Below are 16,498 nucleotides of genomic sequence, written 5' to 3' on the forward strand. Positions count from 1 at the left end.
GTAACGCCGATATTTAAATGGGCATTATCCCATTCAAAAATGTAAATGGATCGTAGCGTTGCTGGGTATTTTCCTTCTAAACAAGAGACATCTACAACTGGAAAATTGGACCCTTCCTTCCCATGTACAGCCCAATGATCTAAATTCATCTTGGTAGCGTCACGTGCTAGAGGCTCGAATGCTGCTATGAGGAAAGCATCCCTGAAACATTTTTGATCTGTTTCAAAACAGATCTTCTGGACACCTTTACAACCTTCTAGATCTGGATTATATTTTAAAACTACTGCTCTTGGCCCGCTCCCCCCTCTTAAAATAAAATCTTTCTGAAATTTACAAATATTTACACTTAAATTTTCAATAAATAAAACTACAGACCCGCTCCCATTTTCGTTATAGTTCTCAAGATGCGCTATAATTTGTCCTACCCACTCGGAAAAAACACCCTAAAAATTTTACACGCATCTCGGAATGTATATAATGATAATAAACTTCACTTTTCCCCTTATTTAAATAAAAAACCTTTAAAACAATAGAAACCTTAATTGAAACCCTACCTCCCCACAACTGAATTTGGTTCTCCAGTAGTGTACGAATTTTATCTACATATGCATGCACGATTTCTACGGGATCAAACACAAATTTTCCCCCCATAATTGAATTAAACGGGTCCCCAAAAGTCGCAGTGTAAACAACTATATTATTTAATATTGTATTGGATAATTGACAGTCTGGAAAAGTTGTACCCCCCTCCCCCTCTTGTATATTACCCCCTCCCCCAAGTTGTTCAAAAATATTTGGGGTATGTGAATGCTCTACTTCAGTTGTTTGAAGTGGAAGTAGGTAATCAGTGGGGGATAGAGGTGGGTTCCCAGTTAATTCGTTTGTAAAATCCTCTAAAATTTGTAAGGTGTTTGGACTTAGCAATGGCAAGTCCCCCTCTGAACTAGGAACATTACCTTGCTCAACTGTGCTAGGTTCTAGATTTAAATAATTACTTAGAAAATTATTAACATTAAAAGGTGTTTCATCGGAATTAACAATACCATCCCATTCATTGATATATGAATTGTCCTGAATGACATGAAATTCCATGGACGTGAGTTCTTCCTCTCCTCCAACTGATGACGATGGTGAATAAGGGACCAATGGTCCAACCTATAAATGAAAAAATAGCTTATTTTCAAAGTGTTCAAATCATCCCTACTGTTAAAATTTGGATTATTATTTAAAGTCAGCGCTTAGTAGTATGCACATAGTAGCATTTGGTTAATTCAACTGAAAGTTTCAATTTCCAACTTAATATAAGATATTTACAATCTAAAACATCGCTTTACATAGAAGGCGGCAATTTGATTTTGTTCAAAAAATAGTTTATTTTCAATGTGTTCAAATCAGCCAACTTTTTTTTTTTTTTTTCGCGGTGCTTTTCAGGCCCGCAGCGCTTCCCGCGGCACTTCTCGGGCCCGTGGCGCTTCCCGCAGTACTTCCCGCAGCGCTTCCCACAGCGCTTCCTGCGGCGCTTCTCGGGCCCGCGGCGCTTCCCGACCCCCCACCGCGTGGCTCCCAATCCCCCTTACATAATGCCCGCCAAAAGTTGAAATATTCGCTTAGACGACATAAGTCGCTATTTCTCTCTAATTCCATACAGGCTCTGAACTCATGAGCTTAATTATTGTAACCCGTCGCGCGAGTGTTCTGATTTCCAAGACTGAACTTCAGACTAGGAAAATACAACAATTAAATGCCGGGAACCGTTAGCTCAGTATATTGTCAACTTGGTTTCCCTCGCTATAATCTTGGAAATGGGTTTTGTAAGATTGAAAGCTATTTTAAAAATATCCTTGCGAAAATTAGAACGCCGATATGTGACAGATAGATAAATAGGAATAATCTCTCTCAGTTCCTTCTTCTCTTTAAACTATGTGATATTCAATTGTGAAAAAAATAGCATTCACAGAGTTTCAAAGGCGGTGATTATTAATTGACTAGAAATTACCTAAAAATATTATTATGTGATAGTGAAGAGATAGGGGGAATGCATAGAAAATAGCAGATTAAAAAAAAGAGCAGTTTGACAAGCAAAAAAAATTACATTTAGATATCTCCGAGGGAGGGCAGAGAAAATAATGGTTGGGGGCGAGGGGTTAATATTTTAATATCTCTGAGATACACTTTTACACAGTGTTGAAAAATAGTGAAACGAAAAGACTAAAAAATATTGGAAGTAATAGATATATATTTCTATAAGATAGGTAGGAAAAATGCTTACATTTGCAAATCCTGGCTGCACTTGGATGCCGGATGGTCCAGGTAGCGTGTGTTCGAGGGCAACCTCATGATTTTGTATAGTTCCTGAGACCCACGCCAATGTAGGATAAGAGGATGACGGGTAAGCTACCTCACAATTTTCCGCAACTGCGGCGTTGAAAGTATCCATCCACTCTCTTTTGGGTTTTCGAGCTGGCTGTATTGTTGCCTGTGCAGATGGAGCTTGGGCCGACAGTGTAGAGCTAGAGGGTATCGGACAGCGGCCATATTGAACAACTGTTGCAGAGGTTATATCCTAGGACCCTAGCCCTCTTACTGGGAGGCGACGGGCATTCTTCATAATTTGCATTATCCCTTGCTCTCTTACTGGGTGGCGACGGGTATTCTTCACAATTTGCCTTAAAGAAGAGAAAAAAGTTAGTATGATAAATAATTTCTCCCTTTTTTACATAAGGAAAATTATTACCCCCCCCCCCCCATCCCCAGCCTAACCATAATTTTGTCTAGAAAAGCGAATCTGTGAAAGATGAATTACGGCTTACTGACCCGTTCAAAATTCAGCCTATAAAAGTCGGCCTAGTTTGTTTCTAAGCTGTTTGAAGAAAATCCCCCCTAATACTAAACGTTGAAAATGTGAATATTTAGTATTTTACATATTTAGCCAAACATTGAAGCATTGATCTATGCTATGGTTCTTTTTCAGTTATCCAATAAATAAAAACAAGTTTTTTTTCTAACTGAAAGTAAGGAGCACCATTAAAATTTAATACGAACAGAAATTATTCCGTATATGAATGAGGGTTAAATAAAAGTTCAAATAAGGGATAATTCCCCCTTTTTTTTACAGAAGGAAAATTAGTGCCCCCATCCCCAGCCTAACCATAATTTTGTCTAGAAAGGCATTTATCGCATTTCAGTAAAGCACAACGTAAAAAAATTTCGTGAAATATACTACTCGCGTCCTTTTGAATCTATGAAAGATGAAATACGGCTCACTGAGCCGTTCAAAATTCAGCCTATAAAAGTCGGCCTAGTTTGTTTCTAAGCTGTTTGAAGAAAATTCCCCCTAATACTAAACGTTGAAAATGTAAATATTTAGTCTTTTACTTATTTAACCAAACATTGAAGCATTGATCTAAGCTATGGTTCTTTTTCAGTTATCCAATAAATAAAAACAAGTTTTTAGTTGCATCCTTTTGAATCTGTGATACCTTTGGAAGCTAAACTGCTAACGAGCAGGAAGTGCTTTAAAAAAGGGTCAGAGCTAATTATAGGCCTCGCGCTGGAGCCTTGTGTCAAAACCAGAGTGGGTTAATAACAACAGTGACGGATGTCTCAGTTAGAGAAAAGATTACAATAAAGAAAAGCTATAATTTTTCGAAAAGATAATTATTTCTATTTGCGAGAATTTTGATTGTAAAAACAATGAGAGAGGGGGTTAGGTTTTGAGGGTAAAAAGAACATATTTTATGTTTTCTATCGAGTATGAAGATTGTATAGTGATGTTTGTACTAGAGTGGGAGGGGGGGGGGGTTTACCTGAATATACTGGAGGGTGACCAAGGAAAATAATTTTATTTTGAAAATAAAAAATTAAAATGTATTAAATCAGAACTTACATTGCAAATTGAATTTGGCATGGCTTCTAAAGAGTCATATTTATCCATTCTTGAGTCATCAACTATGTCAAAATAATTTCTGATAATTTAATCACAATGCATGCCCGTTATATACGAAATCTCAAGGGTGAATTGTTATGTAACGCTGATTGGCTGAGAAAGGAAACACGTGATCTAACTGTTTCCTATTTCTGGAAACTCATAACATTTGCCTCGAGCATACAACAACAACAATTACTGTTTCCTATTTCTGAATCATAACAATTGCCTCGAGCATAAACTTACAACAGCAACAACAAAAAATACTGTTTCCTATTTCTGGATCATAACATTTGCCTCGAGCATACACATACAACAACAAATACTGTTTCCTATTCCTGGATCATAACATTCTCCCCTAGCGGGCAATTGGCCAAAAAAAACAACACCAAATATTCTTTCCTAATCATCGATCATAACATTCTCCCCTAGCGGGCACTTGTCCAAAACAACAACAACAAATATTGTTTCCTATTCCTGGATCATAACATTCTCCCCTAGCGGGCAATTGGCCAAAAACAACAACACCATTGGAGAAAGAAGTCATTGACCAATTACGCAATCACTCTCCCTAATGACTCTATGCCCATATTTGGTGTACTGACACGAGTTATAGGGTCCTCTCTACTCACATGGTTAATACTTTAGGTCCTATTCCTATTCGGTTGATAAATGGTGTTCGTGCAGGGCGCAAAAACATCTAAGTAAAATCCCCAAGCCGTTACCAAAGCTTAAAAGTAGAGAACAAATTAAAAGCAGTCGTATTTATGAAAAAAGAAGAAAATAAAGACATTTGGTTTTGATTTGGAAAAATGTCCAAAAAGTGTCCTTTTTATCAAAATGCTGCTTTTCTTGACCCAATAGTGTCCCGGTGTCCCTCAGAGTGAAAAAGTGTCCAAAAGCCACTAAAAGTGTCCATTTGGCATCCCAGCATACAACTACCCCAAATCAGTATCAATAAATAAATGAAACCCAAAACGAACAAAAATTAAAATAAATATTAGAGTCAAACTCAAAACGAGCATAAATTAATGTGAGTATGGTTCAAAACCCCTATGCTTTCTAAAAGCCAGAATATAATTTGTGCTTTACTGAAAAAAAAATTCAAATGAGTTTACTGAAAAAAAATGTGCACTGTGAATTTAACATACATATGCTGATATTTATTCCCTAAAACTAGACCCCGGCGCCGCGCCGGCGGATCGACCGAACGCCGCCGACGCGCGGCCTGGTCGACCGCCGCCGAAGTGTCGTAACGCCGCCGGCGCGCCAAAGGCGTGCCGCCGCAAACAGAGGCGGTGGCGTTCGGTCGACTTTAAATTAATTTTGCGGCAATTCTTTATTACGTCAACCGCAAAGTCGGAACTTTTCTTTCTCGTGTGGTTTAGTATTTCAATTTTCCTGATTAGAAATCAAGCAGGGCTTGCACTATCCCCGAATTTTCGGGTATTTCCCCGAAAATCTATGCGTCACCCCGAAAAAAATTTAGTTCCCCGAAAATCACGCAATCACGGTGCCACCCCTAGCGATTTATCACCAGTGACTTTCCCTGCCAGTGACATTTGCATACCATAATTCTTCACTACTCTCTTGTTCATTAATTTTCGTCTCTTTTGTTACTTTGCATAAAAACCAGACAGATGCAATATGCAATTGCAAATATTGCAATATACACAGTTCTTCATATGCAGACAAAAAACAGTATCGTCTTTATGAAATGAGTTTAAATCATTTTGAATGTAGTTTCCCAATCGCTATTTCTAACATCGTTCATAGTCAAGAATTTTATTTTCAAGTTGAATAGAATTATAGAACGAATTCACTATTATACAGCTTCAGCCTTCAGTTGGACTTTGAAATTGACAGCCGACAGATTGTTTCTACAGCTGAATTGTAAGTTTGCAGATTTTTTTTTTTTTTTGCTGTTTTTAGATAAGATTTTCTTAATGTTTAATACTCAATTGTTGAACGCCTGAATGTTTAATACTCAATTGTTCGGAAGCTACCCAAAAAATATGACTCATAAATAAATTTTAAATTATTGCCTATAGGGGTCTATCATTTTTAAGTGATAATACCTTACTTTTTTTTATTGAAAGCAGGGATGCCAAAAGGATAATTATATTTTTCATTTAAAGTGGAGACAGAAGAAAATGATATCAAATTCATTGATATCAAAAACATTGATCACGCCGGCGGCGCGCCGCCACCATCTTCACAGCGCCCCGCCGCCGACGTATTAACGGCGGCGCGGTGCGACGTGCTGGTTTTGGCCCCGCCGCCACCGGTGTTCCCTCATTAGTGCGGCGCCGCGGTCTACCTAAAACCTTAATTAATTTTTGATTTCTTAAAGTTACAAAACTGAAAATTTCTCAAAGAATTATTTTCAGTAAGGCGCCAGTGACGCAGTAGGTTTTAGGCTTCTGCAGTGAGACGATACCCAAACTCTTGTTTTTAGTTATTTTTATTCGATTCAAACTTGATTTGCATATTCAATCTAAGTTTCACTCGTTTTAGGATTTATTTATTCAATATATTGTATGTTCGTTCGCATTGATTGTTTATTTAATTTCTGTTCGTTTTAAGTTTTATTTATACTTTAATAGCAAAATATTTGTTTTCGTTTCAAGATTGATTTTCATATTCAATCTAAGCATTACTCGCTTTAAGATCTATTTATTCATTTATATTATTACTTGTTGTATGTTTTTTGCTATAATTGTTTATTTAATTTCTGTTCGTTTTGGGTTACATTTATTCTTTAATAATAATTTCTGGTCGTTTTGAGTTTGAATTTTAACAGGTATTTGTAATTCCTGAGCTTAAGTTTAAAATGGTCTTTACTTTTCTTTGAAAAAATTATTTTTCGGAAAGTTTTTTTAATTAATTAAACAAAATGGCTATCTCAAAATTTTGATTGGACGTGTCTGGGAAAATGGTGGTCGTGAGAGGGGCGTTAGTCTTTCTCCAATCATTTTCAACTATTAAAAAAAGGCACTAGCCCTTTCAATTCCCAATCAAATGAGCCCTTTCGAAGTTTCTACGACAACGCTTTCAATAAAAACCTTATATGCCCCCAGGGGATAACTTACAACCTTCGCCCTGAGGGCTGAGGGGGGGGGGAGGGGTTGTAATCTTCAAAGACCTAATTAACAGAACTTTCTACTACGTTGAACAAAATGGCTATCTGAAAATTTTGATTGAATGTGTTTGGGGAAATGGTGGGCGTGAGAGGGGGGTTAATTACTCTCCCCTCACTTTCGACTATTAAAAAGGGCAATTTCAATTTCCAATCAAATGAGCCCCTTTTGAAACAACAGCTTTCTATATAAACCTTATATGCCCCCAGGGCATAACTAACAACCCTTGCACTGAGGGCTCTGATGGGTTTATCATCCTAAAAGACCTAATTTCCAGATTTTTCGACTACGTTGAACAAAATGGATATGTCAAAATTTTGATTAGATGTGTTTGGGGAAATGGTGGACGTGAGACAGGGGTTAGTAGCCCGAGGGTTAGGGTGGTCGATTCAATCACTTTCGACTGTTAAAAGGGTACTAGGCCTAGCCCTTTCAATTATCAATTGAATGAGCCCTTTTTGATGTTTTTACAACATCGCTTTCTATAAAAACCTTACATGCTCCGAGAGCATAACTTACAGCCCTTGCCCTGAGGATTGTGGGGGGGGGAGGATAGGTTGTCATCCCTAAAGACCTAATTTCCAAAACTTTCAACTACGTTGAATGAAATGGCTATGTTAAAATTTTGATTGGATGTGTTTGGGGAAATGGTGGGCCTGAGAGGGGGGTTAGTTGCCCTCAAATCACTTTCGACTATTAAAAAGGGCACTAGCCCCTTGAATTTCCAATGGAATGAGCCCTTTTTCAAGTTTCTATGACAAAGATTTCAATAAAACCTTTTATGACCCCAGGGCATAACTTATAATCCTTGCCCTGAAGACTCTGGGGGGAGTGTCCTGCTCAAAGGTATAATTTCCTGAACTTTAAACCGCGGGGAACAAAATGGTTATCTAAAAAATTTTATTGGATATGTTTGGGGAAATGGTGGGCGTGGAAAGGGTATTAGTTGCCTTCTAATCACTTTTGACTATTAAAAAGGGCACTAGCCATTTAAATTTCCAATCGAATGAGCCATTTTTGAAGTTTCTACGACGACACGTTCTATAAAACCTTATATGCCCCCAGGGCATAACTTACAACCCTTGCCCTGAGGCCTGTGGGGGAGTGTTTGGGTGTGTTTGGGGAAAAGGTGGGCGAAAGAGGGGGGCTAGTTGCCCTCGATTCACTTTTGGCCATTAAGAAGGGCACTAGACCTTTGAATTTCCAATCGAATAAGCCCCTTTTCAAGCTTCTACGACAAAGATTTCAATTAAAACTTATATGCCACCAGGGTGTAACTTATAACCCTTGCCCTGAAGACTCTGGGGGGAGTGTTTTGCTCAAAGGTATAATTTCCTGAACTTTCAACTGCGTGGAACAAAATCGCTATCTCAAAATTTTGATTGGATGTGTTTGGGGAAATGATGGGCGTGGAAGGGATGTTAGTTGCCTTCCAATTACTTTCGACTATCCAAAAGGGCACTAGCCATTTCAATTTCTAATCGAATGAGCCCTTTTTGAAGTTTCTACGACAACACGCTCTTTAAAAACTTTATATTCCCCCAGGGCATAACTTACAACCCTTGTCCTAAGGGCTATGAGGTTTTGTCATCCTCAAAGACCTAATTTTCAGAACTTAAAACTACGTTGAATAAAATGGCTATGAATTTCCAATTGAATGAGCCTTTCTTGAAGTTTCTACGACAACGCCTTCTATAAAAAACCTTATATGACCCCAAGGAATAACTTACGACCCTTTCCCTGAAGGCTGTGGGGGAGTATCCTTCTCAAAAAAATAATTTCTATGTGAAAATCAACTACGCTGAACCTAATGGCTATCTCAAAATTTTGAATGGATTTGTTTGGGGGAATGATGGGCGTGGGGGGGGGGGCTAGTTGCCCTCCAATCACTTTCTACTATTAAAAAGGGCACTAGCCCTTTGTATTTCCAATCGAATGAGCCTTTTTTGAAATTTCTACGACAACGCCTTCTATAACAACCTTATATGCCCCAGGGCATAACTTACAACCCTTGCCCTGAGTGCTGTGGGGGACTGTCCTCCTCAAAACATAGTTTCTATCTGGAAATCCACAACATTGAACAAAATGGTTATCTAAAATTTTGATTGGATGTGTTTGGGGAAAAGGTGGGCGAGAGAGGGGGGCTAGTTGCCCTCAAATCACTTTCGACTATTAAAAAGGGCACTAGACCTTTGAATTTCCAATCGAATGAGCCCCTTTTCAAGTTTCTACAACAAAGATTTCAATAAAAACTTATATGCCCCCAGGGTGTAACTTATAACCCTTGCCCTGAAGACTGTGGGGGGAGTGTTTTACTCAAAGGTATAATTTCCTGAACTTTAACTGCGTGGAACAAAATGGCTATCTCAAAATTTTGATTGTATACGTTTGGGTAAATGGTGGGTGTGGAAGGGGTGTTAGTTGCCTTCCAATTACTTTCGACTATTGAAAAGGGCACAAGCCATTTCAATTTTTAATCGAATTAGCCTTTTTTAAAGTTTCTACGACAACGCGTTCTTTAAAAACTTTATATGCCCCCAGGGCATAACTTACAACCCTTGTCCTAAGGGCTATGAGGGTTTGTCATCCTCAAAGACCTAATTTTCAGAACATAAAACTACGTTGAACAAAATGGCTATCTCAAAATTTTGTTTGGATGTGTTTTGGGGGAAAAGGGGGCGTGTAAGGGGCGTTAGTTGCTGTCCAATACCTCTCGACTATTAAAATGGGAACTGGCCATTTGAATCTTCAGTTGAATTAGCCCTTCTTGAAGTTTCTACGACAACGCTTTCTATAAAAACCTTATATGCCCCCAGGGCATAACTTACGGCCCTTGCCCTGAAGGCTGTGAGGGAGTGTCCTCCTCAAAAACATAATTTCTATCTGGAAATCAACTATGCTGAACAAAATGGATATCTCAGAATTTTGATTGGATGTGTTTCGGGAATTGGTGGGCGTGGAAGGGGTGTTAGCTGCCTTCCAATCATTTTCGACTTTTAAAAAGGGCACAAGCCACTCCAATTTCCAATTGAATGAGCCCTTTTCGAAGTTTCTACGACAACTTCTTTGATACGAAGTGCCCTGCTCTAAAGGAAAAAAATAATAAATAGTGTATTGTGCCAAAATCGTTCTTATATGCCCTCAGGGCATAACTCGAACCTCTTACCCTGAGGGTTGTGGGAGAGTGTCCTCTTTAAAAATATATATTCTATCTGGAAATTAACAAAGCTGAAACAAATGGGTATCCTATATTGTTAATTGGATCCATTTAGGGGAATGATGGGAGGGGGGGGGGGCTAGTTGCCCTCCAATCACTTCCGACCATTAAAAAGGGCACAAGCCCCTCCGATTTCTAATTGAATGAGTCAGTTTAGAAGTTTCTACGACAACTCCTTCGATACGAAGTGCCCGGGTATGGAGAAAAAAAAAAATAATAATACATTGTGCCAACATCGTTCTTTACCTAGGCAGCGCTATTGCGCTGCCTATGATTTGATGAAGCCTTAGCTATTCCAAATGATAGGGGTTATACTCAATGGGCGAGAGAAGCCATAGAAATTAAAGAAAAACATATGTTTTAACCTTTCGTTAAATAGGGACATAGGAAATTTAAATATTTGTTCAATTTATGATATTCTTTTGAAATATGAATCAACAGTCAATAAGGGAACTAAGATCTTAAATAATCACCAAGGTACTATTTTACCAACTAGACCAAAACGATTGCTTCAGTAATAGCCAACAAGAGGATTATTTCGCAACAGAATAATTAACGTAATCTCTTTTTTTTTATATTTTTATCTCAGTTGCTTTGGTGTCCTCACTGAAGTGACTCCAATAGCTGCTTTTCCCTACGTGGATTAGTTTGCTCCAATTGTATATTTTTTTTGGTGGTGGTTTTATTTGTTTTTAGTTTAGTTTTTTATCTTGTTTCTCTTGTGCTGAAGACGCATGCATATACAGGTGAAATATTCGCGTTGTTTTACATTTTTCGTCTTTTCTTTCCAATGGCCGCAGTCTCGTTTGTTGTTTTTTTTTCTAACCTCACCTAGCTACTTTTTAGTGCCTAGCTACTTTTTAGTATCTAGCTACCTTTTAGTCCCCCTAAACCATAAAAAAATAAAGTTAAATCTTTGTCATGGAGTGGGCAACACCTCACAAACCTGTTTATCAATAGCAGCTTTGAGATCCCAATGCGGTATTTCTTTCGTGTGTACCCAGATTCTAGACAAGCACCGGAGTGGGTTCACTTGAACGGAAATCAAAACCATACTGCCTATTTTAAGGAACTAAAAAGATTGGAGGAGAACTAGCCCCCCTCCCACGCCCGTTTCCCTCAAACCCATAGATCAAAATTTTGAGATAGCCATTTGATTCAGTATAGCTGAAACGTCTAACGACTATGCTTTTTGGGATGACATGACCCTCCATACTCCCTGGGGACTCCCAGTAAATATGCCATTGGGGATTACTTGACCCCCACAGCTCCTGGGGAAAGGTTTGTAAGACGTGAAATTTGCCTATTGTTTATGTATAGTATTTATTATTGGGAAGTATACAGACAGTTTTCTGGGGGGGGGGGGGTGAATTTTCTACTGGGAAGATTTTCCATTCTGGAAGATTCTCCAGAATGATATTTTTTCTTGGGGGAGGAGTTTCCGGAATGGAGGAAATTTCCAAGAGAAATTTTACACTTGAGGAATTGCCAGAATTCCTATAGAATTCTATTTATTTGTCTTTATTTGTCTTATTTATTTGTCCTCGATTCGTCTTCTCACTGGTTGCCGACTCAGTTTTACACGTGGAGATCTTTAAAGGGAATTGCCCCAGTGGGGGGGGGGGTTACTGGGTTAGAATTGTCTAGAGTATCTTTCCGTAGGAATGGGGAATTTTCCACGGGTGAGTTTTCCACGGTACAAATTCTTTAGTGGGAGTTTTCTGCCGGGAAAAACTTTCTACTTAGAGACGGGGAGGGGGGGGGGTATTTTTGGGAAGGATTTTTCATAGTGTGGCTTTTTTCAAATGAAAGTGCTAAAAAGAAAAATTTTCAGCTAGAATAGAATCGTCTGGGGTGAATTTTTCTGGTGGATGGAGGGGGGGGGTATTTTACGTGGGAAGAATTTTCCATTTAGGGATTTAGGGAAATGATTTAGGTTAGAGAAAGAATTTGCCATGGAGGGGAGCTAGGTTTCTCGGTATTATTTAAAAACAATCAGAAATTAAAAAGAACAAGTTTTTTTCATCTGAAAGTAAGGAGAAACCTTGAAACTGAAAACGAACAGAAATTATTACGCATATGGAGAGGGTTGCCACCTTCTCAATATATCACTGTTTACGCTAAAATCTTTTTAGAACTTTCGAAAAGGCTTATTAATCTAGTTAAACGGTCTTTGTATTTCAGGAGGCGTTCTTAAAGAATTTATACAAAAAGTCAAACTTTAGCGTCTAGAGCGAGGTATTCAGAAGAGTGCAACCCCCCTCATATACGTAATAAAGGGTCTAGGAGATTTCCCCCCGTAGGGTCATGGAACTTCCAATAGAATCCTAATGTTTGGTACGGACGCATCAGTTCAGCTCCTCGATTCGTCTTCTCACTGATTCGTCGACAGAACGTTCAAGACCGTGCCCGAGTTGTTCTAACAGCTTTACGTTGTGCACTGCCTGTACGAGGATTGGGTGATGCCATGCGTTTACGCACTGCTGCCTAAAAAGTTATATGATACGTATACGAAAGTTCTTACTGAACTAAAGTCTCATTTGACGAATGGAGGTCCAACATCTGTATTGTCTGATTTCGAACTTGGCGTACAGAATTCCTTCAGGAAAGGCTTTCCAGCCACTGAAGTTAAGAAAAGTTTCTTCAACATAAGCCAGAGTATCTACAGGAAAGTACAAAACCTTGGCCTTCAGACGAGGTATAGAGACGATGATGAATTTGCTGTCTCCGTCCAAATGCTAGCTGCTCTTGCAATAGTGCCCATATCGGAAGTACATTCTGCATTCACAGCTGTCGTAGTCAAGCTTACTGACAATGTGTTTGGGCCAATCATCCCCTACTTTGAAGATAACTACATCGGTAGAATGCGTGGAAGTGGGAGAGTACCTTGCAACTTTCCGCCCCGTGTCTGGAATATGTTCGACAGAGCGAAAGATGAACTCCCCAGGACAAACAACAATGTCGAGGGTTATCATAGAAGATTGCAGTCTTCAGTTTCGGCTCATCACCCTAGCCTTTGGAAGTTCTTGGACATCCTCAAGCGCGAACAAGCACTTAGCAAGGCGGTTGTGATTCAAGCAAATGCATGACAATCCAATGAATCAATTAAGAAAAAGTATGTGGATTTAAATGCCAGAATTCTATGACAGATGGGAAATTACGGCAATGTCGGAACGCTGAGTACCTGAGGCTTATTGCAAGAAATATTAGTTTTATAGTGTAGCGTTTTAACTGTGTATGTATTACCGTGTATAAATAACTATTTACTTGACAATTAAAAAGTGTACTCCACTCGCTCTTATATTTTAGGCCGCCGAGAAAGAGAAGAATTTTGCGACAATTTTAGAGCCATGGGTGAAATCCAATGCAAATAAGTCTGAGGCAAGGGTAGTCTCCGGTGGCGATTATTTAAAAGAGGGAGGAGGGGAGAATTTTCAGCGGGGGGACATCTCCTAGGGGGGGAATCTCCTCCAGGGGGGGATCACCGGGGGGAATCTCCTACGGGGGAAAATTTCCGGGGGGGGGAATCTCCTACGGGGGGAAATTTCCGGGGGGGGGGGAATTTTATCGGAAGAAAATCACCGGAACCCGTAATAACCTCTGTTCGTTTAAGTTTTGACGTTGCTCCTTACTTTCAGTTGAAAAACTAGTTTGTATTTATTTATTACATCTATAGATCTGAATACGCCAATAGGCTTTGGCTTCTGTTTAATTTTATTGAATAAAAAAACAAGTTTCTTGAACTGAAAGTAAGGAGCAACATCAAAACTTGAAACGTACAAAAATATTCTGTATATGAGGGGAGCTGCCCCTTCTTCAACCTTCACTCTCTACGCTAAATTCTTACGGTTTTTGAAAAATACTTCTCACTCAAATTCAACCATCCTTGAGATCGAGCAGTCTTTCTTAAAGAATTGTGACGAAAAGATAAGCTTTAGCGTCAAAAACGAGGAGCAGTCTCCTCATATACGAACAGAATTTCTGTGTGTTTTAGGTTTTAATGCTAACCCTTACTTTCAGTTGAAAAAAACTTGCTTTTTTATTTAATTTCTGACCGTTTTCCAAATGATTCAAGGAAATCCGCTCACCCGCCGTGAAAAATCTCTTCTAGAATATTCACCCCTGGAAAATTTCCTCTCCTCAGAAAAGTTTCCCCGTGAAAAATCCACAACCCCCCCCCCCCCCGAAGAAAATTCGTCCCAAACAAATTCCGTATATTTTCCAATAAAAAAGACTATATATAAACAATGGGCAAATTGCGTAAAGTAAATCTTATATATTTGGAATCAGCATAATCCGCCAATTTTCGTATATCTATTGATATCAAAATTCTGTTTTTTACAGTTTCGGTTACTATTGAGTCGCATCGCTCCTTACTTCAAGTTCGTTACTACAAACTATTTGATTGGTATATATTTTTCCTAATGTGTTTGCGCATTTATCTTATTTATCAAACAATTCATGGTAGCGAACCACAGTTATTATAGAATTATCCAGTAAGTTTATCGCAGATCATTTCTGGTCTTCATTCTCGGTGCCAACAAAAAGCTCCTCCCACTTATTTCTGCATTAGCGGGTTAGTCTTTTTCCGTCAATCAGTAATTTTCCGTCACAAAGTGCATTATTCGTAATAGCGGGTTTCCACTTATTTCCGATTATTTCTATTATAACCGTAAGTTTCGAGTCCAAGAGGGTTACAAATTGCATTATTCGTAATAGCGGGTTTCCACTTATTTCCGATTATTTCTATTATAAGTGTAAGTTTCGCGTCCAAGAGAAATCTGACTTGTCTACCCATGAAAAGATCTAATGCCGCTTATGTTTATATCTGCAAAAACGTTCTCTGGAGCACTCGCACCTCGGTCCGGGTTTTATAATGGGTGAGATAGGGAATGATCATACTACAAATTCTATAAACTGTGTAGCGAACGGAGCACACCTATTGCAATAGGTGAATATTAGCGGAATTTGTGTACCCAAAATTACAAAGAGCATAGGCGGCTAGACCAGTCTTGCCAACCCTTCAAAACAAAATGTAACACAAATGGCACAAAAAATGTACCAAAGACAAAAAATTGTACCATATCGCAGTTTTTTTTTTCGGTGATCGTCGGTGATGTACAGTACTATATATGAAAATTTTGTATTAGACATTTTCATTTACTTTCTTTCTCCATTCCTTCGTTTTTCTTTCTCTTCTAATGCAGTACATGTGCTCCTGATGACAGTGCTTAAAGAAATTGTTGAGAGTAACATATATTGCTACAGTAACATTTTACTACAGGCAAAATAAAAGTCGCTGTTTTTTGGCCATTTACGACCGTTTATAGCATCGCCCTTAAATTGGTCCCAAATGACATTTTAATGTAGAACAGGGGCTAAAATCGAGTCTTAACCTTGTATTCTTACATAATATTGCCCAAAAGCAGTTGCTGGGACCTGTTTTTCCATTTAATAGTTTGCATAAAATTACCCCTTTTCTCTTTGATGAAGATTTCAATGCAGGGGAGGATTGCTGCTGTAGCCCTTCCCTAATATACGCTGCTGCCTACAAACAATACAGGAAAAAAAATGTTTTAAAATTGAGACTGATCAAAGAAGTGACTTTGGGAGTTATGGTCTAACACGTACTAGAGATTTTAATGTTGAAACAATATTTTCTCCAAAATGCCTTTTACAGATCCTTCACTCACCTTGTAAAGTCTTGTTGTATATATTCCCACAAATGGTACACTAGTGACCATCTCTTTCACTATTTTTTAAATCACCTTAAACATCTACATAACGGCATCTTTTATTTTTAAAACTGGAACTGGCTTTAGAAACTTTAAGTTATCTGATGTTTTAACTGCTCTACACTACAAAAACTATAAATAAAAAATGACCAAAAATATGACATTAAAGATCACTATTTGAGTTGGAAGTCATGGCAGCACTCGCAGTTGCAGATTTTCTGTACCCTTTTCCAGTATTTCGCCAGTTGGGGTATGTCACCTTTCACTTGGGGGGGGGGGTTCAGTCCTTGGTGACGACTCGTATAGCACCCATAACAGCATTAAGAGCAGTAAAACCGAGTTCTCAATTTTATTTTGTTTAAATTTACAGCTGAAAACACCCTCTCGGCACAATCAGAAGAACATTGTAGGATAAGCATTTTCATCATGAATTCATCCAAGAATGGGAAACTTTTGACTTGAGAACCGTCACATCGTTCTT

At 38.6% G+C, this 16,498-nt stretch overlaps 1 protein-coding gene across 1 annotated transcript; it reads left to right on the top strand.

Annotated features, from left to right (window-relative positions):
- Nucleotides 1–12,744: 12,744 nt before the first annotated feature.
- LOC148951053 (uncharacterized) lies at nt 12,745–13,371 on the top strand. The gene has a single exon (XM_089090985.1). The coding sequence runs from the start codon at nt 12,745–12,747 to the stop codon at nt 13,369–13,371; it is 627 nt and encodes a 208-aa protein (XP_088947111.1).
- The last annotated feature ends 3,127 nt before the right edge of the window (nt 13,372–16,498 follow it).

This window comes from Artemia sp. Qi Xiang Cuo, chromosome 6 (genome assembly GCF_049724085.1).
Source record: "Artemia sp. Qi Xiang Cuo chromosome 6, ASM4972408v1, whole genome shotgun sequence".
Lineage (NCBI taxonomy): Eukaryota > Metazoa > Arthropoda > Branchiopoda > Anostraca > Artemiidae > Artemia > Artemia sp. Qi Xiang Cuo.